At 41.2% G+C, this 27,515-nt stretch overlaps 1 protein-coding gene across 1 annotated transcript in view; it reads right to left on the bottom strand.

The window, feature by feature from the left end:
- The window catches only part of LOC139369369 (uncharacterized), a 33,834-nt gene extending 6,957 nt beyond the window's left edge, over positions 1-26,877 (bottom strand). The window contains exons 1-17 of the mRNA XM_071108651.1: positions 26,125-26,877; positions 21,214-21,332; positions 18,623-18,737; positions 18,287-18,364; positions 17,233-17,348; positions 11,912-12,065; positions 11,504-11,640; positions 11,308-11,401; positions 10,931-11,005; positions 8,935-9,084; positions 8,514-8,711; positions 8,091-8,216; positions 7,522-7,674; positions 2,947-3,164; positions 2,552-2,735; positions 2,202-2,360; positions 1,513-1,845 (exon numbers count right to left, since the gene is read on the bottom strand). Of these exons, the coding sequence (XP_070964752.1) occupies positions 1,513-1,845; positions 2,202-2,360; positions 2,552-2,735; positions 2,947-3,164; positions 7,522-7,674; positions 8,091-8,216; positions 8,514-8,711; positions 8,935-9,084; positions 10,931-11,005; positions 11,308-11,401; positions 11,504-11,640; positions 11,912-12,065; positions 17,233-17,348; positions 18,287-18,364; positions 18,623-18,737; positions 21,214-21,332; positions 26,125-26,625 (2,910 nt within the window). The 5' untranslated portion in view covers positions 26,626-26,877. The remainder of the gene's footprint in view (positions 1-1,512; positions 1,846-2,201; positions 2,361-2,551; positions 2,736-2,946; positions 3,165-7,521; positions 7,675-8,090; positions 8,217-8,513; positions 8,712-8,934; positions 9,085-10,930; positions 11,006-11,307; positions 11,402-11,503; positions 11,641-11,911; positions 12,066-17,232; positions 17,349-18,286; positions 18,365-18,622; positions 18,738-21,213; positions 21,333-26,124) is intronic.
- Between the last annotated feature and the right edge of the window lie 638 nt (positions 26,878-27,515).

A 27,515-nucleotide genomic window follows, 5' to 3' on the forward strand; every position in this document is an offset into this window, starting at 1 on the left:
TACTCGTGCACACTTTACGAAATATGTAGTTGATTCTGTATAAAAAGACTGTACGTTATTTTAAGACATAATTTCAGCTGCAAGCCTTCAAAATTGGATCTTACATTCCGCAAACCTTATGAAAATCACATGGAGATGAGGTGGTCTCATACCCAGCTGCAGTGGCAATGGCTTGACCATGACTAATCCACTGAGTGTGAGCCAAGTTGATGAACTACCACTTCTGGAATGGGGGACAGAAATCTTACACCACATTCCTTTACTAATAGCTGCTCTAAGCCATTAGGATCAGCTCTCCCTATCCAAGTCCCAATCTAAAGCTTTTAAAGATAAACACAATAGAAATGTGCCTGAACGTCTTGAGGTTCTACAAGATGTTTTGTATTATTAGCTGTGGGGATAGGTTTATCGGCCTTGAAATACACTGCATGGCAGTGTACAAAAGTATGTGGACACCTGCTCGTCAAACATCTCATTCAAAATCATGGGCATTAATATGGAGTTGGTCCCCACCTTTGCTGCTATAACAGCCTCCACTCTTCTGGGAAGGCTTTCCACTAGATATTGGAACATTGCTGCTGGGACCATTCAGCCACAAGAGCTTTAGTGAGGTTGGGCACTGATGTTGGGTGATTAGGCCTGGCTCGCAGTCGGCATTTCAATTCATCCTAAAGGTGTTCAATGGGGTTGAGTTCAGGGCTATGAGCAGGCCAGTCAAGTTTCTCCACATCGATCTCGACAAACCATTTCTGTATGGACCTCGCTTTGTGCCCGGGGGCATTGTCATGCTTATACTGGAAAGCGCCTTCCCCAAACTGTTGCCACAAAGTCTAGAATGTCATTGTATGCTGTAGTGTTAAGATTTCCATTCACTGTAACTAAGGGGCCTAGGCTGAACCATGAAAAACAGCCCCAGACCATTATTCCTCCTCTACCAAACTTTACAATTGGCACTATGCATTAGGGCAGGTAGCATCCGCGAAACCCCGATTTGTTTGGCAGACTGCCACATTGTGAAGTGTGATTGTGTGTGGCTGCTCGACCATGGCAACCAATTTCATGAAGCTCCCGACAAACAGTTATTGTGCTGACATAGCTTCCAGAGGCAGTTTGGAAGTCGGTAGCCAATGTTGTAACCAAGGCGAGACGATTTTTCCAGCACTTACGCACTCGGCGGTCCCGTTCTGTGAGCTTGTGGGGCCTACCACTTCATGGCTGAGCCGTTGTTGCGCCTAGACGGTTTCACTTACAGTTGACCAGGGCAGCTCTAGCAGGGCAGAAATTTGAAAACTGACTTATTTGGAAGGTGGCATCCTATGATGGTGCCACACTGAAAGTCATTGAGCTCTTCAGTACGAGCCATTCTACTGCCAATGTTTGTCTACGGAGATTGCATTAACAGCAACAGAATTCAAATCTGACTGTTGTCCAAAACTTTGCATCCTCCCTTTTTAATTTGGTTGATGTTGTCTTGTGGTATGTAGATATGAATATGTGGTGATCTGTACTCACCCTATGCACAGGTTCCACTGCCTGCTTTGGCTCCACTGGCCCCTGTTGAAGACCTCCCCCTGGTGGCTGTTGGTCAAAACTGAGGATGAGGTTGATGCTGCTGCCCAGTGGGGTGACAGTAGCACAGGGCTCTTCAAGGATAATTCTGGGCGAGTTGACTACCACAGCCAAGGGGACGTGTTGTGTTACGTTTACTGGATTGGCAAAGTTTTCTGCATGGTGACCTATCCCTGGTTGGGATTTTTGTGGTCCTTCAAACTGGCTCGCCACCATGAGCCTGTGCTTTGTGGACAGGCTTTCAGAGGACTTGTGTTCTGCCAGAGAGGATAGATTCTGCAAAGAAAACCAAAGATTTTGTTCAATAACTCAAATTTCAAGTATTTTTTTCAATTATTTGTAGGTTTTGTGCAATAAGCCTTGATCCTTAGGAGCAAGATTTGGGCAGGTAGAATATCATCAGAAAGCATTTGGTCTTCTATACACATTATTACGGTATCTTCACAACAGCGATGTAGTTCAGTGCTTTAAATGTGTCTAATTTCAATAGAACAATGGTATTGTTCTGAAATAATTTGTTATAACGAATAAATATCATATTGGTGTGAAAGCAGGGATATGCTTTTAAATTTATTCATTTATCATTATTATAATTGTTATACCTTTTTTAGGGGGTGGCAGGGATATCCTACCTGGGGTTGACCTTGTGAAAATCTGGTTGCGTCTCCTTGAGGGGCATCACTTCTTCTTGAATCGCTTGGCCTCTCCCTACCCAGCTGGTCTTTCTGTGCCCTCCAGTATACCAGGATCCATCCCAGAATGCTTTGCAGTTCCTCAGTCCTCTCCTTTATCTGTATAAAACAGTTGCCAGATATTTTCTGTCTCTTCCAATGGTTGGGTCATTGGGATTTGTGCAACTAGACTAGTTCCATTTTTTTTTTAACAAGTGAAAGTACAAATCATTGAGTTAATCACAGTCTTTTCAAAGGCTGTGGTCCACAGGGCAAAATATGTTTGTGACCCCTGTCGTAAAAGAACTCACAATATCTGCCAAGTGATGTCGCTCCTTGATAATCTTCTGCCCAGCAGCAGCGAGCTTGTCAAACTCGTCAAACTTCTGCTCTATCCTCAGATCCAGCTCAGATGGAACACTCGATTCTGCCAATCTCCACTGCTGGACTGAAGCCTCTGAGAAAATGCAAGTCTGTGTGTCCTCTGTCCATGAGCTGTAGGGGAGACATCAAAGAGAGAGAGAGAGAGGAGGGGCTCAGTAAGCACATTGTGGTTATTACAATAAACATAATAAGCATATTCATGAGCACTAAACATATACATGTGCATTATTCAGGACAAAACAGGCACAACATTTCAGTTGTATCAAGAACCAACTGTACCAAGAACAATATTTGGCATCATACTGTATGTGTAATTGCTCACATCATGGCCAGGTAGGCCCTAAGAAAGTCTTGCAGTTGCTGAAATTGTTGGAGGTTGCATTGGTTCTCTGCCATGCTCAAGCCCAACTCCTCCCAAGCTTGCTGGGTCGCATGGATGTCCTCCCCCAAAGCCCCTGGCATTTCAGGTTGGAGGACCTGTAGTCGCAAAGCCAGTCCCTCCATCTCTTCCACCTCCTCTTTTATGACCTGATAGTCCCTCTGAAAGAAGATCATACTGAATGTTTTATGTGGAACAATTACACTTTTGCAGGTGACTTGAATATTCTTGCATCAGAGTTTAAGCCTGACAGAGGCTCAAAACCAATCAAATTTAGCGAGTCCTGAAATAATAACGTCTGTCATAATATTATGCTAGATAATGGACATAGGGTTGCATTCTGCTATGAAAACAAACTCTATATTTTTTCAGGTCTCATTCTATAGAGGGCTACCATGGCTAGTATGATTGAACTCATCATGTACCATGACTGCATAGTCAAGCATACACTATTGACAGGTATCTGCTGGATAGTTTGAGAGAACTATCCCTTTATTAATGATGTTCGGAATTTTAACACAAGTGTAAAGTCTATGAATCTGAGATGAGATCTGACAATTCAAAGAAAAACAGTTGAATACAATGCAATAGAGAGTTAAAGCAAACTGAAGCATTCACTATCTCTGAAGACAGTGGACTATACAGTGCATTCAGAAAGTATTCAGACCCCTTGACTTTTTCCACATTTTGTTACGTTAGACTTATTCTAAAATGGATGAAATTGTTTTTTCCCCCCTCATCAGTCTACACACAGTACCCAAAGTAAAAACATGTTTTTATGATTGCAGCCTCGAGTCTTCTTGGGTATGATGCCTCAAGCTATAGTTTGTTAACAAGACATTTGTTTAGTGGTTGAAGAATGAGTTTTAATGACTCCAGCCTAAGTGTATGTAAACTCCCGACTTCAACACACACACACACACACACATACAGTACAGTACCAGTCAAAGGTTTGGACTCACCTACTCATTCAAGGGTTGTTCTTTATTTACACTATTTTCTAGATTGTAGAATAATAGTGAAGACATCAAAACTATGAATAACACATATGGAATCATGTAGTAACCAAAAAAGTGTTGTACAAATTAAAATATATTTGAGATTCTTCAAAGTAGCCACCATTTGCATTGATGACAGCTTTGCACACTCTTGGCATTCTCTAAACCAGCTTCACCTGTAATGCTTTTCCAATATTATGGCAAAGATGAAGATCAGACCAAATTTTATGACTAATGTATGCAGAAATCCAGGTAATTCCAAAGGGTTCACATACTTTCTCTTGCCACTGTATGCGTGTAGAAAAGAGGACATTCCCTCTATCAAAGTGACGACACCCAAGAACCTGTAAGTCAGGTAGAAGTTGACTGAACAGTTTTTCATTTGGATGTGGTCCTCTGTAGCTCAGTTGGTAGAGCATGGTGCTTGCAACGCCAGGATAGTGGGTTTGATTCCCGGGATCTGTCATCTGATACAGTACCAGTCAAAAGTTTGGACACACCTACTCATTCAAGGGTTTTTCTTTATGTAGACTTTTTTTTACATTGTAGAATAATAGCGAAGACAAACTATGAAATAACACATATGGAATCATGTAGTCACCAAAAAAGTGTTAAACAAATCCAAATATATATATAATTTAAATAGCCATCCTTTGCCTTGATGACAGCTTTGCACACCCTTGCCATTCTCTGAACCAGCTTCACCTGGAATGATTTTCCAACTGTCTTGGAGTTCCCACATATGCTGAGAACTTGTTGGCTGCTTTTCCTTCACTCTATGGTCCAACTCATTCCAAACCATCTCAATTGGGTTTAGGTTGGGTGATTGTGGAGGCCAGGTCATGTGATGCAGCATTCCATCACTCTCCTTGGTCAAATAGCCCTTACACAGCCTGGGGGTGGGTTGGGTCATTATCCTGTTGAAAAACAAATGATAGTCCTACTAAGCCCAAACCAGATGGGATGGTGTATCGTTGAAGAATGCTGTGGTAGCAATGCTGGTTAAGTGTTCCTTGAATTCTAAATAAATCACAGACAGTGTCACCAGCAAAGCACCATCACACCTCCTCCTCCATGCTTCACGGTGGGAACTACACATGTGGAGATCATCTGTTCACCTACTCTGCGTCTCACAAAGACAAGGCGGTTGGAACCAGAAATCTCAAATTTGGACTCATCAGACCAAACAACAGATTTCCACCAGTCCATTGCTTGAGTTTCTTGGCCCAAGCAAGTCTCTTCTTATTATTGATGTCCTTTAGTATTGTTTTCTTTTCACGCAGTCTCCTCTGAACAGTTGATGTTGATGTGTCTCAAATTGTGAATAATTTATTTGGGCTGCAATTTCTGAGGCTGGTAAAGCTAATGAACATCCTGTGCAGCAGAGGGAACTCTGGGTCTTCCTTTCCTGTGGCAGTCCTCATGAGAGCCAGGTTCATCATAGTGCTTGGTTTTGTGTATTTTGTATTGACCGACCTTCATGTCTTAAAGTAATGGACTGTCGTTTCTCTTTGCTTATTTGAGCTGTTCATTATAGTCACAACAATAGACAAACACAGTGTGCTTAAACTAATAACACACAAATGATTGTATTTTCCTTATCTATATTGAATACATCATTTAAACATTCACATTGTAGGTTGGAGAAAGTATGTGAACCCCTCGGCTAATGACTTTTCCAAAAGGTAATTGGAGTCAGCTAACCTGGAGTCCAATCAATGAGACGAGATTGGAGATGTTGGTTAGAGCTGCCTTGCCCTGTAAAAAACACTCACAACACTTTAGTTTGCTATTCACAAGAAGCACTGCCTGATGTGAAACATGCCTCGAACAAAAGAGATCTCGGACGACCTAAGATTAAGAATGGTTGACTTGTATAAATCTGGAAACGGTTACAAAAGTATCTCTAAAAGCCTTGATGTTCATCAGTCCACAGTAAGACAAATTGTCTATAAGTGGAGGAATTTCAACCCTGAGTGGTCGTCCTGCAAAGATGACTGCAAGAGCACAGCGCAGAATGCTCAATGAGGTTAAGAAGAATCCTACAGTGTCAGCTAAAGACTTAGAGAAATCTTTGGGACATGGTAACATCTCTGTTGACAAGTCTACGATACTTAAAACACTAAATAAGAATGGTGTTCATGGGAGGACACCATGGAAGAAGCCACCTCTGTCCAAAAAAAACATCGCTGCACATCTGAAGTTCGTAAAAGAGCACCTGGATGTTCTACGGCGCTTCTTGCAAAATATTGTGTGGACAGAATAAACTAAAGTTGAATTGTTTGGAAGGAACACACAACACTATGTGTGGAGAAAAAAAGGCACAGCACACCAACATCAAAACCTCATCCCAACTGTAAAGTATGGTGGAGGAAGCGTCATGGTTTGGGGCTGCTTTGCTGCCTCAGGACCTGGACATCTTGCAATCATTGACGGAAAAATCAATTCCCAAGTTTATCAAGATATTTTGCTAGAGATGCAAGGTTATCTGTCTGCCAATGGAAGCTAAACGTTAGTTGGGTGATGCAACAGGACAACAATCCAAAACACCAAAGTAAATCAACAACAGGATGGCGTCAATAGAAGAAAATATGCCTTCTGGAGTGGCCCAGTCAGAGTCCTGACTTCAACCCGATTTAAAATGCTGTGGCCTGACCTCGAGAGCTGTTCACACCAGATATCCTAAGAATATTCCTGAACTGAAACAGTTTTGTAAAGATGAATAGTCCAAAATTCCTTCTGACCGTTGTGCATGTCTGTTCCGCAACTACAGAAAACATTTGGTTGAGTTTATTGCTGCCAAAGGAGGGTCAACCAGTTATTAAATCCAAGGGTTCACATACTTTTACCACCCTACACTACGAATGTTTACACAGTGTGTTCAATAAAGACATGAAAACACATTGTGTGTTGGTTTAAGCAGACTGTCTATTGTTGTGACTTAGATGAAGATCAGATCAAATTTTAGGACATTTTCAAAAATCCAGGTTCACACTTTTTCTTGTGTGTGTGTGTACACAACCGTTCAAAACCTTGGGGTCACTAAGAAATGTCCTTGTTTTTGAAAGAAAAGCAATTTTTTGGGGGCAGCTTCATTAAACAGCAAAACACCAGTCTCAATGTCAACAGTAAAGAGGCGACTCCGGGATGCTGGCCTTCTTTTTGATTGCTTCTTTAATCAGAACAACAGTTTTCAGCTGTGCTAACATAATTGCAAGGGGTTTTCTAATGATCAATTAGCCTTTTAAAATTATAAACTTGGATTAGCTAACACAACATGCCATTGGAACACAGGAGTGATGGTTGCTGATAATGGGCCTCTGTACGCCTATGTAGATATTCCATTAAAAATCATCCGTTTCCAGCTACAATAGTTATTTACAACATTAACAATGTCTACACTGTATTTCTTATCAATTTGATGTTATTTTAATGGACAAAATTGCTTTTCTTTCAAAAACAAGGACATTTCTAAGTGACCCCAAACTTTTGGTTGTGTATATACATATACTGTATATACCTCTAGCTCATCCTGTTGCTCCTGCAGTCCCTCGAGTTCAGAACTATAGGGCTCACATCTGACTGCCATGTCCGTCTCAGTGTCCAGAATGTCCATGCTGAACTCTGCACACCTGGACAAGAGCTGGTTGATGCGCAGCGTCAGTGTTGAGTGCTAGTAGAAGAGAGGAGAGGAAAGGAGAGAAGAGAGGGGGCATCACAGATTTTATTTTCGCAAACTGAACAATAGTAACAGAAACAGCCTGATTTTACGAGCATTGATTGGTTACACTACTTCAACCAGTCAATGCTAGCAAAATCAGGCTATGTTTCTGTTGCTATTGTTCAGATTGCAAAACTCTACAAGCACAGGGTGCTAATTTGTGCTGTTTTTTTGTTCAAAGCAACAGAAAACAATAATATATGCCATTTAGCAGACACTTTTCTCCAAACGGACTTACGGTCAAGCGTGCATTTTTTACTTACGGGTGGTCCTGGGAATCAAACCCACTATCCTGGCGTTGCAAGAACCATGCTCTACCAACTACAGAAGACCACATCCAAATAAAAAACTGTTCAATCAACTCCTACCTGACTCATAAGTTCTTGGGTGTCTTGACTTTGATAGAGGGAATGTCCTCTTTTCTCCACTGCTTCACCAAGGTCCTCCATAGGGTAGTCCATGCACCCTTGGTCATCCATTTGTCCAGTAAGGGTCTGCATTGATAGTCAAATAAATTACTCAGTATTTTGATAGATTGTGGTTGTATTAATCTAATAAGTTATCTGGTGATAGAAATGGAGTGTGGTTAGCTTAGCCTGCAAGGCCAGTGACCATGTCTTGTTGAGGTCTAATGGGAGTTTTAGTGGGAGTGTCTGTATCTAGAAAAAAAACACGCTCCCACCTTCCTTTTACGGAGGTTTGAGAAAACAGAGTTGCAAAAAGGACATGAATAAAGCGATATTGGAAAACCGCGTAAACGGATAAGGTTGAAACCTTACCTGTTCCTCTACCTCACAATGATCAAAGTTTTCATCCTGGTTTTCACACCTCAGCAGCTCTGTCAGCATTCCTCTGTCGTTTTCCTCCAATGTCTCAGAGAGATCCTTGACATCTGGGACGCTCCAGAGTTGCACGTTTTCCGTGGTTGCACTGTATTCTGAAAGGCATCCCTCGAGCCGATCCTTGTCTGTCTCATGATTGTCATCCCTCTACAAAGGATAGCATGGATTTGTCTTCAATGCTGCATAAATTGCCCTCTGGGGACCAAAGAGCGTCTCAGAATAGGAGTACTGATCTAGGGTCAGGTCCCCCTATCCATATAATCATACTAATTATTATCTAAAATACATAACTGATCCTACATCAACACTCATACTTTAAGACACTATGAATACAAGCCCAGACCAGTATGTAGACACAAATAATCAATACCTCAAACTTGAGCCTCTCAGAGCTGTTTGAATAAATCATGTTTCTATGAAGTCTTCTCCTCAGAACTTCCCATAACATTTCCACTTGGCCAAGGAGGTCTTCCATCTTCACACAATCTTGGTGCTGGCCTTGGGTTGACTCTGGCTTTTCCTGTCCCAAAGCAATGAACATTAATGTTTGCTCTAGTCTAGTATGTCATTTTGTAGGATAAAATAAAATCTTTTCCATTTTAACAGTCACATTTATACATTTCTGAATTGTAAATTATATTAACGAATTGGATAATCCTGATAGTGAAAGTAGTGTCCTTGATTTATCAGATCAATTTAAACCCTTTGCCAGAATTAATGACCCCAACTCTGATAGACCCTGCAAATCTCATCATACATATACTGAACAAAAATATAAAGGCAACATGCAACAATTTCAAAGGTTTTACCAGGTTACAGTTCATATAAGGAAGTCATTCAATTGAAATTAATTAATTAGGCCCTAATCTATGGATTTCACATGACTGGAAATACAGATATGGATCTATTGGTCACAGATCATGGATCAGAAAACCAGTCAGTATCTGGTGTGAGCACCATTTTCCTCATGCAGCAAAACACATCTCCTTTGCATAGAGCTGATCAGGCTGTTGATTGTGGCCTGTGGAATGTTGTCCCACTCCTCTTCAATGGCTGTGCGAAGTTTCTGGATATTGGCAGGAACTGGAATACACTGTCGTATTCCCAAACATTCAATGAATGACATGTCTGGTGAGTATGCAGGCCATGGAAGAACTGGGACATTTGCAGCTTCCAATAATTGTGTACAGATCCTTGCGACACAGGGCTGTGCATTTTAACGCTGAAACATGAGGTTATGGCGTCGGATGAATGGCACGACAATGGGTCTCAGGATCTCGTCATGGCATTAAAATTGCCATCGGTAAATTTTTATTGCTTTGGCTGAGCGATTTGCTGATGTCAACAGCATAACCGCATAACCCCACCGACACCATGGGGCACTCTGTTCACAACGTTGACATCAGCAAACCACTCACCCGCACAACGCCATACACGCTATTTGCCATCTGCCCAGTACAGTTGAAACCAGGATTCATCCATGAAGAACACACTTCTCCAGTGTGCCAGTGGCCATCTAAGGTGAGCATTTGCCCACTGAAGTCGGTTACGACACCGAGCTGCAGTCAGGTTAAGACCCTGGTGAGGATGACGAGCAAGCAGATGAGCTTCCCTGAGACGGTTTCTGACAGTTTTTGCTAAATATATTTTGGTTGTTCAAACCCACAGTTTCATCAGCTGTCCGGGTGGCTGGTCTTAGATGATCCCACAGGTGAAGAAGCTGGATGTGGATATCCTGGGTTGGCGTGGTTACACATGGTCTGCGGTTGTGAGGCCGGCTGGACGTACTGCCAAATTCTCTAAAATGACATTGGAGGTGGCTTATGGTAGAGAAATGGACATTCAATTATCTGGCAACAGCTCTGGGGAACATACTTGCAGTCAGCATACCAGTTGCACTCTCCCTCAAAACTTGAAACATCTGTGGCATTGTGTTGTGTGGCAAAACTGCACACTTTAGAGTGGTCTTCTATTGTCCCTACAACAATGTGGACCTACGTAATGATCATGCTGTTTAATCAGCTTTTTGATATGCCACACCTGTCAGGTGGATGGATTATCTTGGCAAAGGAGAAATGCTCACTAACATGGATGTAAACAAGTTTGTGCCCAAAATTGAGAAATAAGGTTTTTGTGCAAATGGAAAAATTCTGGGATCTTTTATTTCAGCTCATGAAACATGAGTCCAACACTTTACATTTATATTTTTGTTCAGTATATATTGCCCAATGTAAATCTTTCTGCATCCGATAAGTACCATTGCAAGGACTGAATATTATGCAATGAAAAGCTACAAGATGTACTTTCTTGGACATGTCTAAGCAGATCGTGTTTGGGTATATATCAGCTGACAGGTTTTTAGTCACCTCTGGACCACTCAGACTGGCTGTGTGGTGGCTGGGGGTTGACATAGCAAGGTTGTCTTTCAGCCATGACAGAGTCTTCAACCATCAAGAAACAGGAAAGGAAGGGGAAATGAGGAAACAGGAGAGGAAGAGATAGAACAAGAGGAGGAAGTGACGTTTGGTTAACCCAGTGGGATGCATCCAGGCCCAAATTCAATCAATTATGAGTAAAGGAAAACTACAGTACACTGGGGGTTCACTCTCAATGTTTACAACCTTTAACTGTAAAATCAACACACCCTGTTTATCACGTGGACATTGCCATTGGATTTTTACTCTAAAGTATTAGTACTGTTGTAGCAGACCACAAGAAACACCCGAAATCAGTCCATAGCTACCTTATCAGCAGATGTGGTAGAATTTTGCAACTGAATACCAAGTTCTGATTGGCAACCTGGAAAACCGGTGTTCAAATGGGTTGTCTGGTCCTTTCTGCAAAGCAAGAAAACGTTACGTTAACTTAATGGTCTGCTTAAAGTGTCATCAACAATTTCATCTGGTTTCAAAAAACAAGAAGCTGATGAAAGTCTACACCTTTGCCTCTCCACACACAGTCTTCCAGTCAAGTCATTGCTGGTGGTGTCACAGGAGACACGGGCATAGCTTTTGGAACGCTGTTCTTCAACTTGACTAACAGTCAGCTTCCTGGGGACCACACAGTATTTCATGTTCTAAAAGAAAAGGAAATTACACAGGTCATTAGTAGGTCATATAATTAGAGTAATTCTACTATTTTACAGAGGTATCAAGTACCACCTATTCTGATGAGTTCCTCTTTTCATAACAGTTCACCCAAATTACACCCCATATTACAAAATGACCTATTAGTTTTTAATCAACTCCTTAAAAGTTAAGAAACCTATATGTAATTTTATCTTGAACTATCTACTAAACTACTTTTAACAAGAATTTCCTAGTTATTTGAAAAATGGATCTGCTGACCTCGAACCCTTTGAGAGGGTTCTGTTCCTCTTTGATATCCTTTCCTATGATCCTCTGGGCCTCATGTTCCGGATCTCTGGTTTGACTCAGTGGGCCAGGTTCATCACAGGAGAAGTCTATGGCAAGGGTGGTGGGCAAATCTGGCCACTCGCTCCTGCATGGCAAAACATTATGGGTTACTTATTGTAACACTGGTTCTATCAATGATAGTGACCCTACCCTACCACATCCGTAAGGCCAGTTGACACTCAGTGCTAGTTTCATTGGTAATGAAATAGAATGGTTCATGTGAGTGAATGGGCCAAAATCATGATAAAGCAAGAACAAACTCACTGTAAAAGACCAATCCAGCACATACACTACCGGTCAAAAGTTTTAGAACACACTCTCATTCAAGGGATTTTCTTTATTTTTTATTACTTTCTACATTGTAGAATAATAGTGAAGACATCAACATTATTAAATAACATATATGGAAACATGTAGTAACCAAAGTGTTAAACAAATCAATTTTTTTTATATATTTGAGATTCTTCAAATAGCCAACATTTGCCTTGATAACAGCTTTGCACACTCTTGGCATTCTCTCAACCAGCTTCATGAGGTAGTCACCTGGAATGCATTTCAATTAACAGGTTTCAATTAAATTAAAAGTTAATTTGAGAAATGTCTTTCCTTCTTAATGTGTTTGAGCCAATCAGTTGTGTTGTGACAAGGTAGGGGTGTATACAGAAGATAGCCTTATTTGGTAAAAGACCAAGTCCATTTTATGGCAAGAACAGCTCAAATAAGCAAAGATAAACGACAGTGCATCATTACTTTAAGACATGAAGGTCAGTCAACACGGAACATTTCAAAAACTTTGAAAGTTTCTTCAAGTGCAGTTGCAAAAACCATTAAGCGCTATGATGAAACTGGCTCTGATGAGGTCCGCCACAGGAATGGAAGACTCCGAGTTACTTCTGCTGCAGAGGATAAGTTCATTAGAATTACCAGCCTCAGAAATTGCACCCCAAATAAATGCTTCAGAGTTCAAGTAACAGGCACATCTGTGTGAATCAGGCTTTGTGAATCAGGCCGTTATGGTTGAATTGCTGCAAAGAAACCACTACTCAAGCACACCAATAAGAAGAAGAGATTTGCTTGGGCCAAGAGATACGAGCAACGGACATTAGACGGCTGGAAATTTGTCCTTTGGTCTTAAGCCCAAATTGGAGATTTTTGGTTCCAACCACCGTGTCTTTGTGAGACGTGGTGTGGGTGAACGGATGATCTCTGCATGTATGTTTCCCACTGTAAAGCATGGAGGAGGAGGTTTTATGATGTGGAGGTGCTTTGCTCGTGACACTGTCTGTGATTTATTTAGAATTCAAGGCACACTTAACCAGCATGGCTACCACAGCATTCTGCAGCGATATCCCATCTGGTTTGGGCTTAGTGGGACTATCATTTGTTTTTCAACTGGACAATGACCCAACCCACCCCCAGGCTGTGTAAGGGCTATTTTACCAAGAAGGAGAGTGATGGAGTGCTGCATCAGATGACCTGTCCCCCACAATCACCCGACCTCAACCAAAGGGAAAGAGGCTATTTGAAGAATCTCAATTATACAATATATTTGGATTTGTTCAACACTTTTTTTGGTTACTACCTGATTCTTCACTATTATTATACAATGTAGAAAATAGTCTAAATTAAGAAAAACTCTTGAATGAGTAGGTGTTCAAAAACTTTTGAAAGGTAGTGTGAACGTCTGAACGTTGTTTTTGCTGTTGTTTCGGTTAGAGACCTGACTCAAAATTGTCTTGAGAAAAGTCACCGTCCGAAACGTTGACGACAATAAACATGCAAGAGGTCTTTTACAATGAACAATATTATGCTCATTCTCCACAGCAAACATTGATGTGTACACCACAGTGATATACTAGGGAAATTGTTTTTCTTGAGGCTTTTATTTCCAGCACCACGAACAAGATGAGAAAAAAGCATTGTGGTGTGGAGTGTCAAAATAAAACATACGGTATTTAGTGCTTTTTATGTAGGCAGATTGGAAACCAAAGGGTAGATCGATGTGGGGAAGAGGTCAGAAGGGTGGACACAAAGATTGAACTCTGGTCTCCAGGGCCGTGGTACATAGCGATGGGAGTGATACCACTTAACCAAGGCTTAGCACATATTGTCATGCATCAGAGACAATATGTCCAAAGTGGATCATTTGTAGCAGCTGCGGATGCCTCTTAATCAGTTTTACTGTGTATTCTTTGGGGTTGTTGAGTCATACCCACAAGTTTGAGCACTCCTCAACATGTCTAGAGCACTTCTGCTTGGAGACGTGTCACATGACTCAGAAATCCAAGGATGAACAACACTGAGTGGATCCACCAGATATGCTGAATTAGCTAACAACATGTTATGCAACCATGACAATCTGAACAGACTGAAGACTTTGTCTTTGGAGTGACTGACTGGGGCTGGCAGGGGTACAAAGTAATGATGTCACCCCCCTCTGTAGGGGTGAGGTCATGGTTTCAGGAAAGTGCTTTTGTTTTAGAAATAAACTATCAAACAGAGAGGGAACAGCTGGGAGGAGTCAGAAGTCTCCCCATCAAAAAGAAACACTGTGTATGTCGTGTCTTGTCGGTTGTCTTTAATTCAAACGTTCTTTCTCATTGGCGCCCGTTAAGGAAACCTATTTCCAGTTTTGACAGAAGAGAGCCCATTGCCGCCCTTACAACGAAAATAGTCATTTGTTTATATTTCTAAAGTTTAATGCCCTAAAACTTAGGATTCTATGGTTCAATGTGTTAAGAAAAATGTGTTCAGAAATACGTGAAGAAATATGCCTCCGTAAACCATACAGTTTAAATCCAAAATCTGAGCTAGAACATTTGTAATTAAACTTCCAAAATGTAACTTTAAATGCAGAAGTGCATTAAACCCACAGTTGAATGACTAACATGGTAACTGACCAGTATACTTCTGTTCAATAAGCTTTATAAGCTACATCCGTTTGTATCCCTGGTTACTAGGCCATACCATACTTATGAGGCACTCTGCACACATCTGCTAAAGAAATTAGGAGCAGGTTTATCGTATAGTATAATCTCCCCCCAAAATGTCTTTCTCTATATTCATCCATATCTAATTATGGCATATACTTGTCGCTCCAGCTCCTACACAGAACACTTTTACACATGGGGCTTGCGAAATCCACGTCATGCTTAAAGTTAGAGCATTGCATAATACAAAGAGAATTCCCCCGAATGAATTCCCCCGAATTGATTCCATGGCGATTATCTGGACTGCATTTGCTGGGAGTGAAACTCAGACTATGGCTTATTAGGGCAAGGATCATTTCAATGTGGGCTTCAGTTGCCATTAGGGCATTGGCTCTAATGGCAGAATGTCTTGTTAGTTACACAACAAGAGTGTTAGTAGGAAAACAATACATCATCTTTTTCACCGAGTATGTTTCCCATTAATCCAATTGTAAACATCAAACCTTTTCATCTGCAAGACATTTTCCATGAGTTCATCCTGACGTAAACTGTTAAGTGATGTTTATCAACATGTCGAAAAGTTCGGAGTCGACATGTGGGTTGGGTCAAAAGGGCTGCCCGTTTTGTATCATTGTACTGTAGCAACGGCTCGCTAGCTCAGTTATTGGGGACCTCCATTGATGACTTTATTCAGCACTACCAAATGTAAATGCTTTTATGGAGGGAAAAATAGCAATGGTGTAAAGTACTTAAGTAAACATTAAAAATACATTTTTGGGTAACTTCACTACATTCCTAAAGAAAATAATGAACTTTTTACTCCATACATTTTCCCTGACACCCAAAAGTGCTTGTTAGATTTTGAATGATTAGCTGGACAGGAATATCCCTGGTAGTCTCTACTGCCTCTGATCTGCCGGACTCACAAAACACAAATGTTTTGTTTGTAAATTATGTCTGAGTGTTGGAGTGTGTCCCCTGGCTATCCGTAAGTAAATTAAATAAAACATTTAAATTGTGCCGTCTGGTTTGCTTAATATAAAGGAATTTGAAATGATTTATTTTTTTACTTTTACTTTTGATAGATAAGTATATTTTATCAATTTATCAATTTATCAATCATTTACTTTTGATACTTAAAACCAAATACTATGAGTTTTACTCAAGTAGTATTTTACTGGGGGACTTTCACTTTTACTTGAGTAATTTCCCATTAAGACATCTTTACTTTTACTCAAGTATGACAAGTACTTTTTCCACCACTGAAAATAGACTACAGGTAAGCAACCTGGTTCTCAGACTGTGGTTTCAGGAGGGAAATATACACAGTCTTCAATAGAGTTGAGTGATGCGAACACATCCTCACTTGAACATTTGAACCTTGCCCCTAATTGAAATAGTATTTGTGAATGTTAATTGTATTCCAGATTCCTGCTCAACATACATTACTCATATCATGCCATAGTTGAGATCTCATTCCACCATTTCACCTGAACCAGTGAAGTGTGTAGTAATTGAGTGTTTGTGTCTAAATAGGTATTGGCTAAAGAGGTCATTGTAGGCCCCTCCCAATAAATGAGATAACGAGCTACAGATGTTTAAATGTTTGTGTGAGAGTGCGAGTGGGGAAGAGAGGTAAGCAAGGATAGACCAGTGAAGATTATTATTTTATTCTTGGGATTATCTTTTAGTCCATGTTTTTACCATTTTGTATTTATATATTTATTGAAAATAAATATCAAAATTTGGATGAAACCGTTCCCGTTCTTTTAGTAAAACCTTTTTTATGTGAAGGGCATTGGCCAGCCCTGTCACAGTTAAATCAGGTGTTTCAGGAGTTATGATGTTACAATCGGCATTCTGTTCCTAGGCCGTCATTGAAAATAAGAATTTGTTCTTTAACTGACTTGCCTAGTTAAATAAAGATAAAATAAAAAAATAAAAAATACATTCTCCAACCAAACGGGAACCATGTGTGAATGTTGTAAACATTGATCTTACATTTATAGCAAATATTGCCATAATATATAGCACTACTTTTGACCAGAGTCGCATGGGCCTTGGTCAAAATAATGAACTACAGTATATAGGGAATAGGGTGCCATTAGAGCAGGGTTTCCCAAACTTGGTCCTAGGTACCACAAAGGGTGCACATTTTGTTTTTTGCCCAATCACTTCACTGCTGATTTCAAATAATCAACTAATCATCAACCTTTGAAACCAAAACGTGCACACCTTGGGGTCCCCAGGACCGATATTGGGAAACGCTGCATTCGAGACACAGACAAAGAAACGATATGAGCTTTCGGGACCCATATTTACCCGCTACACTCCTGGAGAAGGCCCCAACTCTCCTGCACCTCAGCCTGCTTCCGTGTCACTCTGGCAGCCAGGGTAGGGTGGAGGTCCGAAAGGCGTGAAACAGTCTCGTTCAGCATCTGGAGAGAGCGTGGTCGAGGGAAGGGATGGGAGCAGTGGAAGGAAGGAAGTGACACAATTCATTTGGTGTTGATTTACGGTCTTGGAAAACGACCCACGCTCTTTAAAATGGATGGCTATGGTTAAATGGAACACAGAAGTATTTTTTATTTTACTTCACCTTTATTTAACCAGGTAGGCTAGTTGAGAACAAGTTCTCATTTACAACTGCGACCTGGCCAAGATAAAGCAAAGCAGTGTGACACAAACATCAACACAGAGTTACACATGGAAATGTGTGTGAAAATGGCGTGAGGAGGTAAGGCAATAAATAGGTAATAGTAGCGGAGTAATTACAATTTAGCAAATTAACACTGGAGTGATAGATGAGCAGATGATGATGTGCAAGTAGAAATACTGGTGTGCAAAAGAGCAGAAAAGTAAATAAAAACAATATGGGGATGAGGTAAGTAGATTGGGTGGGCTATTTACAGATGGGCTATGTACAGCTGCAGCGATCGGTTAGCTGCTCAGATAGCTAATGTTTAAAGTTAGTGAGGGAAATATAAGTCTCACAGCATAACATCACATCATAGAAGGCTTCTTAACGGGGAAACACCCCAAAAAGATCCAGAGAAGGTCTAGGAAGGAATAGTCTGGTGGTGTTATGTTTCACTGTCTTAAGATAGTTTCTCTGTGTTTCTCTCTACTTAGTAGGCTTGAGTACTGAGCATGTGCCAAGACAGTTGTAGTGCATTTCTTTTAAATTCAGTGAAACAGTGACATTCAATTCATATTTTTGTTGGTTATATTTTCAATGATAACTTTTTTTTAAATCACTAGTATTTCACTTGAAATGGAATTGAACACAACCCTGATGTATGAATGATGCGTTACTGTGTTTCACCGTAAATGTATTCATTATTTTGAGCTACATTTTCCCCCACGTGCCACTCACCGTGATTTGGCTGGCAATATTGTAGATCTCTGTCTGACCGCAGCTCCCCTGGTTATCGGATCCAGACAGGACGCTTCTCTACCAAACACAAAAATAATATAGAGTCAATCTTATGATAATAAGTGTAATAACGTGTAATTACAAAACAATGATACTTTGGAGAGCTTTGGGAGTTATGATGGGGACAGTTGTACTAAGCTCATGGCGCATATATTTTTCAAGAATCAATCAATTGAAATAAACATTTAACAGCATGTAAATATTGCAGGTTGTACCTTTAAAGGATCACTGGTGCAAAAGAGGACTCTTGTGCAAATTCCTATTCTGCCTTTTTACCTTCCTGTTGATGGTGCAGATGATGTTGTCAGCCTGTTGGTAGAAGGAGGAGACGTCCAGAGCCAGTTTGAGGTCTTGGTGATAGTTTCTTAACAGTGACTGGAACCTCAGGCAGCTACCAAAGAGATACAGTATCTAGTTCAGTGCTTTGGCAATTGGATCCCATGGGGGTCAAATTCCCAGATATGACTTGAAATCCAAGATGGATGCAGAATAATTTAAGTCAGACCGAGTAATGTTCCTTTACATGGAAAGCTGTAGTTACATAGTAGTAGCTAGGAAAACAACATGTTAATGGTAGCCATAACAAATACACATCCATAGCACCAAGGACAAAGTATATGTAGCCTAGTCAAGGAGTCGGACTTTAACCCAGATGCTTATAAGAAATCCCGGTATGCCCTCTGATGAACCATAAAACAGGCAAAGCGTCAATACAAGACTAAGATTGAATCTGCTACACCGGCTCCGACGCTCGTCAGGTGTGGCAGGGCTTGCACACTATTATGGACAACAAAGGGAAGCACAGCCGCGAGCTGCCCAGTAACACAAGCCTACCAGACAAGCTAAATCACTATGCTCGCTTCAAAGTAAGCAACACTGAAGCATGCATGAGAGCATCCATCAGCCGTTCCGGACGACTGTATGATCACACTCTCCGCAGCCGATGTGAGTAAGACCTTTAAACAGGTCAACACTTACAAGACCGCAGGGCCAGACGGATTACCAAGATGTGTACACTGAGCATGCGCTGACCAACTGGCAAGTGTCTTCACTGACATTTTCAAATTTTCAAGTCTCTGACCGAGTCTGTAATACCAACATGTTTCAAGCAGACCACCATAGTCCCTGTACCCAAGAACACCAAGGTAACCTGCCTAAATTACTAGCACTCACGTCTGTAGCCATGAATTTCTTTGAAATCTGGTCAAATAAAGGTCAAATAAAAATAAAAATAATCCCAGAAACCCTAGACCCACTCCAATTTGCATACCGCCCCAACAGATCCACAGATGATGCAATCTCTATTGCACTCCATACTGCCCTTTCATACCTGGAGAAAAGGAACACCTATGTGAGAATGCTATTCATTGACTATAGCTCAGCATTCAACACCATAGCGCCCTCAAAGCTCATCACTAAGCTAAGGACCCTGGGAATAAACACCTCCCTCTGCAACTGGATCATGAACATTCTGATGGGCCACCCCCAGGTGGTAAGGGTAGGCAACAACACATCTGCCACGCTGATCATCAACACGGGGGGCCCCTCAGGGGTGCATGTTCAGTCCCCTCCTGTACTCCCTGTTCACCCATGACTCCATGCCCAAGCAGCATCATTAAGTTTGCTGACGACACAACAGCTGTAGGCCTGATCACAGACAACAATGAGACAGCCTATAGGGAGGAAGTCAGAGACCTGGCAGTGTGGTGCCAGGATAACAACCTCTCCCTCAACGTGATCAAGACAAAGGTGATGATTGTGGACTACAGGAAAAAGAGGACCAAGCACGACCCCATTCTCATCGCCGGGGCTGTAGTTGAGCAGGTTGAGAGCTTCAAGTTTCTTGGTGTCCACATCACCAACAAACTATCATGGCCCAAACACAACAAGACAGTCATGAAGAGGGCACGACAATGCATATTCCCCCTCAGGAGACTGAAATGATCTGGCATGGGTCCTCAGATCCTCAAAAAGTTATACAGCTGCACCATTGAGAGCATCTTGAATGGTTGCATCACCGCCTGGTATGGCAACTGCTCGGCCTCCAACCACAAGCACCACAGAGGGTAGTGCGTGCTGCCCAGTACATCACTGGGGCCAAGCTTCCTGCCATCCAGGACCTCTATACCAGGCGGAGTCAAAGGAAGGCCAAAAAATTGCCAACGACTCCAGTCACCCTAGTCATAGAATGTCCTCTCTGCTACTGCATGGCAAGTGGTACCGGAGTGCCACGCCTAGGTCCAAAAGGATTCTTAAAAGCTTCTACCTCCAAGCCATAAGACTTCTGAACAGCTAATCAAATGGCTACCAAGACTATTTGCTTTGTCCCCCCCACACCCATTTTTATCCTGCTGCTACTCTGTTTATTATCCATGCATAGTCACTTTACCTCTACCTACATGTACTGTACGTATTACCTCAATTACCTCAACTAACCGGCGCCCCCGCACATTGACTCAGTACCGGTACCCCTTATATATAGCCTCGCTGCTTTTATTTTATTGTTGCTCCTTAATTATTTGTTATTTTTCAATTTTTCACTTCGGTTTATTTTAGTAAATACTTTCTTAACACTTTTTTTCTACAAGCCCTTAACCAACAACTGCATTGTTGGTTAAGGGCTTGAAAGTAAGCGTTTCACTGTAAGGTGAAATGTAATTTAACCTGTTGTACTCGGCGGATGTGACAAATAAAATGTGATTTGATTTAGTCATAGAGAAATAAAAAAAACTATAATAAATCACGAGTGGCCATGATTTATCATGTATATATCAAAGTTTAGGGGCCTGTTGTTTCTTACTGTTTATTTTTTAAAATCAAAGTAAGGTGTTACTGATATATCTTGCTCAGTCAAAAATGGGACCTACGTTTGGTTAACGGTGTTTTCTCGGGAAGGGACTTTGTTGCCTTCTATCTGTTGCAGTCTCTTCCTCTTCTCTCCCTTGTGGTCGGTCTCCACGTCAAGCGTCTCGTACTGATGTCCATCCTATAGAGGTCATTATAAAGGAAGAACCTGTGAACCAGTATACTCAATGCATGGTTCTGACACTTGAGGGCATGTACAGTTGAAGTCGGAAGTTTACATACACTTAGGTTGGAGTCATTAAAACTCGTTTTTCAACCACTCCACAAATTTCTTGTTAACAAACTATACTTTTGGCAAGTCGGTTAGGACATTTACTTTGTGCATGACACAAGTCATTTTTCCAACAATTGTTTACAGACAGATTATTTCACTTATAATTCACTGTATTACAATTCCAGTGGGTCAGAAGTTTACATACACTAAGTTGACTGTGCCTTTAAACAGCTTGGAAAATTCCAGAACATGATGTCATGGCTTTAGAAGATTCTGATAGGCTAATTGACATAATTTGAGTCGCTTGGAGGTGTACCTTTGGATGTATTTCAAGGCCTACCTTAAAACTCAGTTTGCTTGACATCATGGGAAAATCATAGGAAAATCAAAAGAAATCAGCCAAGACCTCAGAAAATAAATTGTAGACCTCCACAAGTCTGGTTCACCCTTGGGAGCAATTTCCAAATGCCTGAAGGTACCACGTTCACCTGTACAAACAATAGTACGCAAGTATAAACACCATGGGACCACGCAGCCATCATACCGCTCAGGAAGGAGACGCGTTCTGTCTCCTAGAGATGAACATACTTTGGTGCCAAAAGTGCAAATCAATCCCAGAACAACAGCAAAGGACCTTGTGAAGATACTGGAGGAAACGGGTACAAAAGTATCTTTATCCACAGGAAAACAAGTCCTATATCGACCTAACCTGAAAGGCCACTCGGCAAGGAAGAAGCCACTGCTCCTAAACCGCCATAAAGAAATATTATAGAAAATTTGTGGGCCGAACTGAAAAAATGTGTGCAAGCAAGGAGGCCTACAAACCTGACTCAGTTACACCAGCTCTGTCAGGAGGAATGGGCCAAAATTCACCCATCTTATTGTGGGAAGCTTGTGGAAGGCTACCCGAAACATTTGGCCCAAGTTAAGCAATTTAAAGGCAATGCTACCAAATACTAATTGAGTGTATGTAAACTTCTGACCCACTGGGAATGTGATGAAAGATATAAAAGCTGAAATAAATAATTTTCTCTACTATAATTCCGACATTTTCCTGACCTAAGACAGGAAATTTTAACTAGGATTAAGTGTCAGGAATTGTGGAAAAACTGAGTTTAAATGTATTTGACTAAGGTGTATTTAAACTTCCGACTTCAACTGTGTATATATATATATACTGAACCAAAATATAAACACTACATGTAAAGTGTTGGTCCCATGTTTCACAAGCTGAAATAAAATATCCCAGAAATATTGTGCCATTCATCTGCCGCCGTCACCTCATATTTCAGCATGATTTTGTTTATTTATTTTTTATTTCACCTATTTTTAACCAGGTAGGCCAGTTGAGAACAAGTTATCTTTTACAACTGTGACCTGGCCAAGATAAAGCAAATCAGTGCGACAAAATCAACGACAACAGAGTTACACATAAACAAACATACAGTCAATAACACAATAGAAAAATCTATGTACAGTGTGTACAAATGTAGCAGAGTAGGGAGGTAAGGCAATAAATAGGTCATAGAGGCATTAATGCTGGGCTGGAGTGATAGATGTGCAGATGATGATGTGCAAGTAGAGATACTGGGGTGCAAAAATGATAATGCACGGCCCCATGTCGCAAGGATCTGTACACAATTCATGGAAACTGAAAATGTCCCAGTTCTTTCATGACCTGCATACTCACCAGGCATATCACAAATTGAACATGTTTGGGATGCTCTGGATCAATGTGTAAGATATATAATCTCCACCCGGCACAGCCAGAAGAGGACTGGCCACCCCACATAGCCTGGTTCCTCTCTAGGTTTCTTCCTAGGTTTTGGCCTTTCTAGGGAGTTTTTCCTGGCCACCGTGCTTCTACACCTGCATTGCTTGCTGTTTGGGGTTATAGGCTGGGTTTCTGTACAGCACTTTGAGATATCAGCTGATGTACGAAGGGCTATATAAATACATTTGATTTGATTTGAGTGTGTTCCAGTTCCCGCCAATATCCAGCGACTTCACCCAGCCATTCAAGGGGAGTGGGAGAACATTCCACAGGCCACAATCAACAGCCTTATCAACTCTATGCAAAGGAGATGTGTCACGCTGCACGAGGCAAATGGAGGTCACACCAGATACTGACTGGTTTTCTGATCCACACCCCTACCATATTTCTTAAGGTATCTGTGATCAACAGATGCATGTCTGTATTCCCAGCGATATGAAATCCATAGATCAGGGCCTAACTAATTTATTTAAATTGACTTTCCTTATGTGAACTTTTTTTATCTCAGTAAAATTTTAGAAATAGTAGCATGTTGCGTTTATATTTTTGTTTGGTGTATATACCAGCCACCTGTGTGTAATGCGTTACAAATGATTTCTGTATGGTAATTTAATTATTTGCAGTACATAGGCTGTTATAGGGATCCATGAGTTGTAGTGTAATGTATTAGGAATGTAGCTGTTATTCATTTATAAGTGCTGTTAAAAGTACCCATGATGTGCTTTGAATGGTTATCGCAAGTGCATTACTGCACTATGAGCAAGGTCATGCATTATACAGATGGTTATCAGTATTTGTAACATAAAAATGTGAAAATAAGGTATTTTTTGCCATAGCTGTGAAATCACTACAGGCGATACATTCATTTAATTTCATTTACTTCTGCCACTTTGCAATGAATAATTTTCTGCGAGCTGCAGAGCACTACTCCATCTTTGCGGTTTCATAACCTTTAGGCTCATGGAACCTTTTCCTTGTCTGTCTCCGTTCTCTCTTTGCCATGCCGATGCATTCTGTACTGATGACCTCATGCAAAACGTTGAATGATGCATATTATCTTTCCGAGACCTCTTACATCATTGCCGTGTGTAGCTAAATCATGGAGCAACTTGCTGCTGGTTCCCTACAGTCTCCACAATAATCTGAAACTTGTTAGGCCTGCCTGGTTTTCATCTTAGACAGATGTTTGTTTTCCTGGAATGTAATGTACTGTATTTTCTGCAGTGAAATACACATTTTGGTAACAGTTTACTTAAAACTTGCAATTATAATGCATTATGATGCGTTGACAAGCTTGAATATGAGCTTTTAGAATGTTTTACAATAACGTATCACTGTAAGCACTGTTGCGCAGGTTTCACCATGTTGCAAGATTTCCATGTACCTTGGTAGTTCAAGCCGCAGGAAGGCTACAAAAGACCACGAAACTGAATGCACATACCCTGCAGTCTTTGGATAGCTTGGATATACACAAAGCTATAAAAAAAAATTGTCTGTGTAGTCTTGGGTACTTGAAAAGTTGAAAACTTCAAGAGATGTAGACATTGTCATAAGAAACAGGGAAATGTACAGACAGAAGCCCAAAGACGGACCCCCAGAGCTATACTCAATCCTGGTGAAATGAAATGGAAGGTGTATACTAAATACAGCGATGAGAGAATGCAGGCTTTGTGTGACTCAGCCAGCCCACCTACACAGGGCCGAGATGAAGAGCGAAAGAGAGCCAAAACCATGATCTCATCTCAAAATAATTGCTCCTCTTTTTGCTGTTCCAGTTCCTTTTCCCATCCCACTGTCATTTTGCTAGTTGCATGCTCAGCATTGAAAACTATAACCATGGAACTGTTATCTGTAAAAAAAAATATTTAACTTAATTTTCCTGTTTACTTCAAATGTATGTCATGCTTTCTGAGTACATAAAATATGCATCTTAACATGGTATGTGATATTAAGTACACTATCTTCTTTATCTGGAAGCTTATTTTGGCATGCTTCTTCTGCAAATTGTTATTCAGTGTCACTATTAAATCCAATCGGGATCCCCTTAAATTGCGAAAGGCAATCGCAAATTTTGAAATAACCCGTTTGCCCACTGTGGATCTGGAGAAACACTTAATCACAGGTACAACTTCAGTTTGGCATCATTATATCCACCAACACAATGTGCCTGATTGCTATTTTCACCACCCAACCCCTTCAATTATGGAATTGGGAGTCGTTTATTCTGTGGAAATAACCAGTTCATCCGAAACGTGGCCTTTTACCTTGCTTAATGAAAGCCTGCTGATGATCTCATAGCTCGAGAGTACAGTGTTGATAATGCAACACTGAGGTAATAGTGCACACATTGTGTGTGTGTGTGCGTGTGTGCGCGTGCGTGGAGGTTTCATGCTGGAACAATGTACATTATGGTGTTAATATCATGTTGCTTTTGGTAACAGATGAAAAAAAAAGTGTCTTGTGTTGCAGGGTGGAAGGCATTAAACTGAAAGATTGATGTTGTTACTCAGCTTACTCAGTAACGCAAATTCAGTAATTATTAGTATGTGAAAACAAACAATTACTTAATGAGAGCATTACATAGTGTGTGAAATGAGGGAGAAAAACAAAACATTACTAACACTGGGTTTTGTGGTTATGGATTTAATTCCCAATTCTCCTATTGCCATTTGGCTCTGGACTTACTTTCTTTAAAGTAAACAAGTCAATTAATTTGCTTTCAGAAAGCTAGAGAATGGCCAACAGAAACAAAACAAATGTCCATAACAACACTGGCTGAGACATTCACCATTTCTATTTCATATAAAGCCAGTTGATTTGAACCAAGTGATTTGAAATGTAAATTAGTTGGTGCTGGCTTGCAGCCTATCCTAACTCAATAACATGTGAGACACCAAGAATAAAACAACTGTAATCCAAGGTTACCTTAGACTGAGAGTTGGACATCTTATCCAAGTCGTCCTCTACTCTCAAGGATGGCGGTTTTGGGTGAACACTGTTGCTTCGGATGGTCTCCGACGTGGAACTGACTGAGGTGGCCAGGTCAGAGTCACACAAGGACACGTCGGGGACTGTCTCGGCATTTCTGCATATAGCAATCTTCCTGATGGACCTAGAGGATGCAGTGGGGGACACAGAATTCCTGTCCTCCTCCACTCTCTCATCCTGATGTCCCTCTGGTGTTGAAGCGTAGACCTGGGCGGCCACTTGTGGGAGTTCCGAGTTCCCAGTCTCAGGCCACCCCTGGGACTGGCCCATGTAAAGGGACATTTGGTCGTGTAGGTTGTTCTGCAGCTCCAACTTGTTCGGAGCAGCAGACTTCGGCAGATAGACATCCACAATCTCCTGGCATTTGGCTTCAGAGGGGACAGACAGCCTGGTCCCAATGGTAAAGGGCTGGATTTTTCTGACAACACCCTCAGACATGGTTTTTGATAGCTCTGCAGTGTAGTCTAGATGGGCATACTGTGACAAGAATCACAAAACAATACAGATATCTCACCTCATCTACTGCAAAGTCCAGTATCAGAAGTTCAGAATGAGAGGAAAAACAAGACGAATCCTCGAATGAACAAACTCACTCAAAAAGCCACCCGCCTCCTTGCACCTCATGGAGAGAAGACAAGTACAGGACACACAATAGAACGTCCCCTCCTGTCTGTTTCTAAGTTATCAACTGAGCCTATGTCATGTCAGGGGAAACCAATGTGAGAAGCCGAGGAGGGAGGAGTGCCTCTTCTGAGCAACCACCAAGCCAATAGTGAGAGAGAGGGAGAGAGAGACAGATAGAGAGAGCTGAGTGAAGAGAGAGAGAGAGAACTGAGTGAAAAGGGAAAGTGTCTGGCTTGCTGCCTGGCTGCTCTCTTAGAAAAAAGAAAAAATAGGAAGGGAAAGAGAGGGGGGAAGTTTCATTAAAAAGGAGTGAGGTCACCACTTTCTGTCAAGGGCTGGGCAGAGTCAGAGTGACTGAGGGTTGTAAACTGGAGCTGTAAAAACGTCCTCCCCAAACAAAAAGCTCCATGCTCAGATATGAATAGAGTAACAGAGGGGTAAATGCTCTCTCTCGCTCGCTCGCTCTTTCACTCGCTCCCACTTTCTCTCATTCTGCTCTCGCCAACTCAGTCACAGCTGGACAATGAGGTAATGCTTTTAACAAGAACAACAAACATGAAGCACCTCTAGATCTCGCGTCTGTAGTGTGCTCTCTCTCTCTTTTTCTCCCTCTCTCTTTATCTCTCTCCATAACTGGTCAAATTGTCAAATGTTTGTTCCACACGTACAAAAGGTGAGGGTATTTGCTTGTTCTCAAATATGCC

The sequence above is a fragment of the Oncorhynchus clarkii genome, chromosome 17 (assembly GCF_045791955.1).
Source record: "Oncorhynchus clarkii lewisi isolate Uvic-CL-2024 chromosome 17, UVic_Ocla_1.0, whole genome shotgun sequence".
In the NCBI taxonomy this organism is placed as follows: Eukaryota; Metazoa; Chordata; class Actinopteri; order Salmoniformes; family Salmonidae; genus Oncorhynchus; species Oncorhynchus clarkii.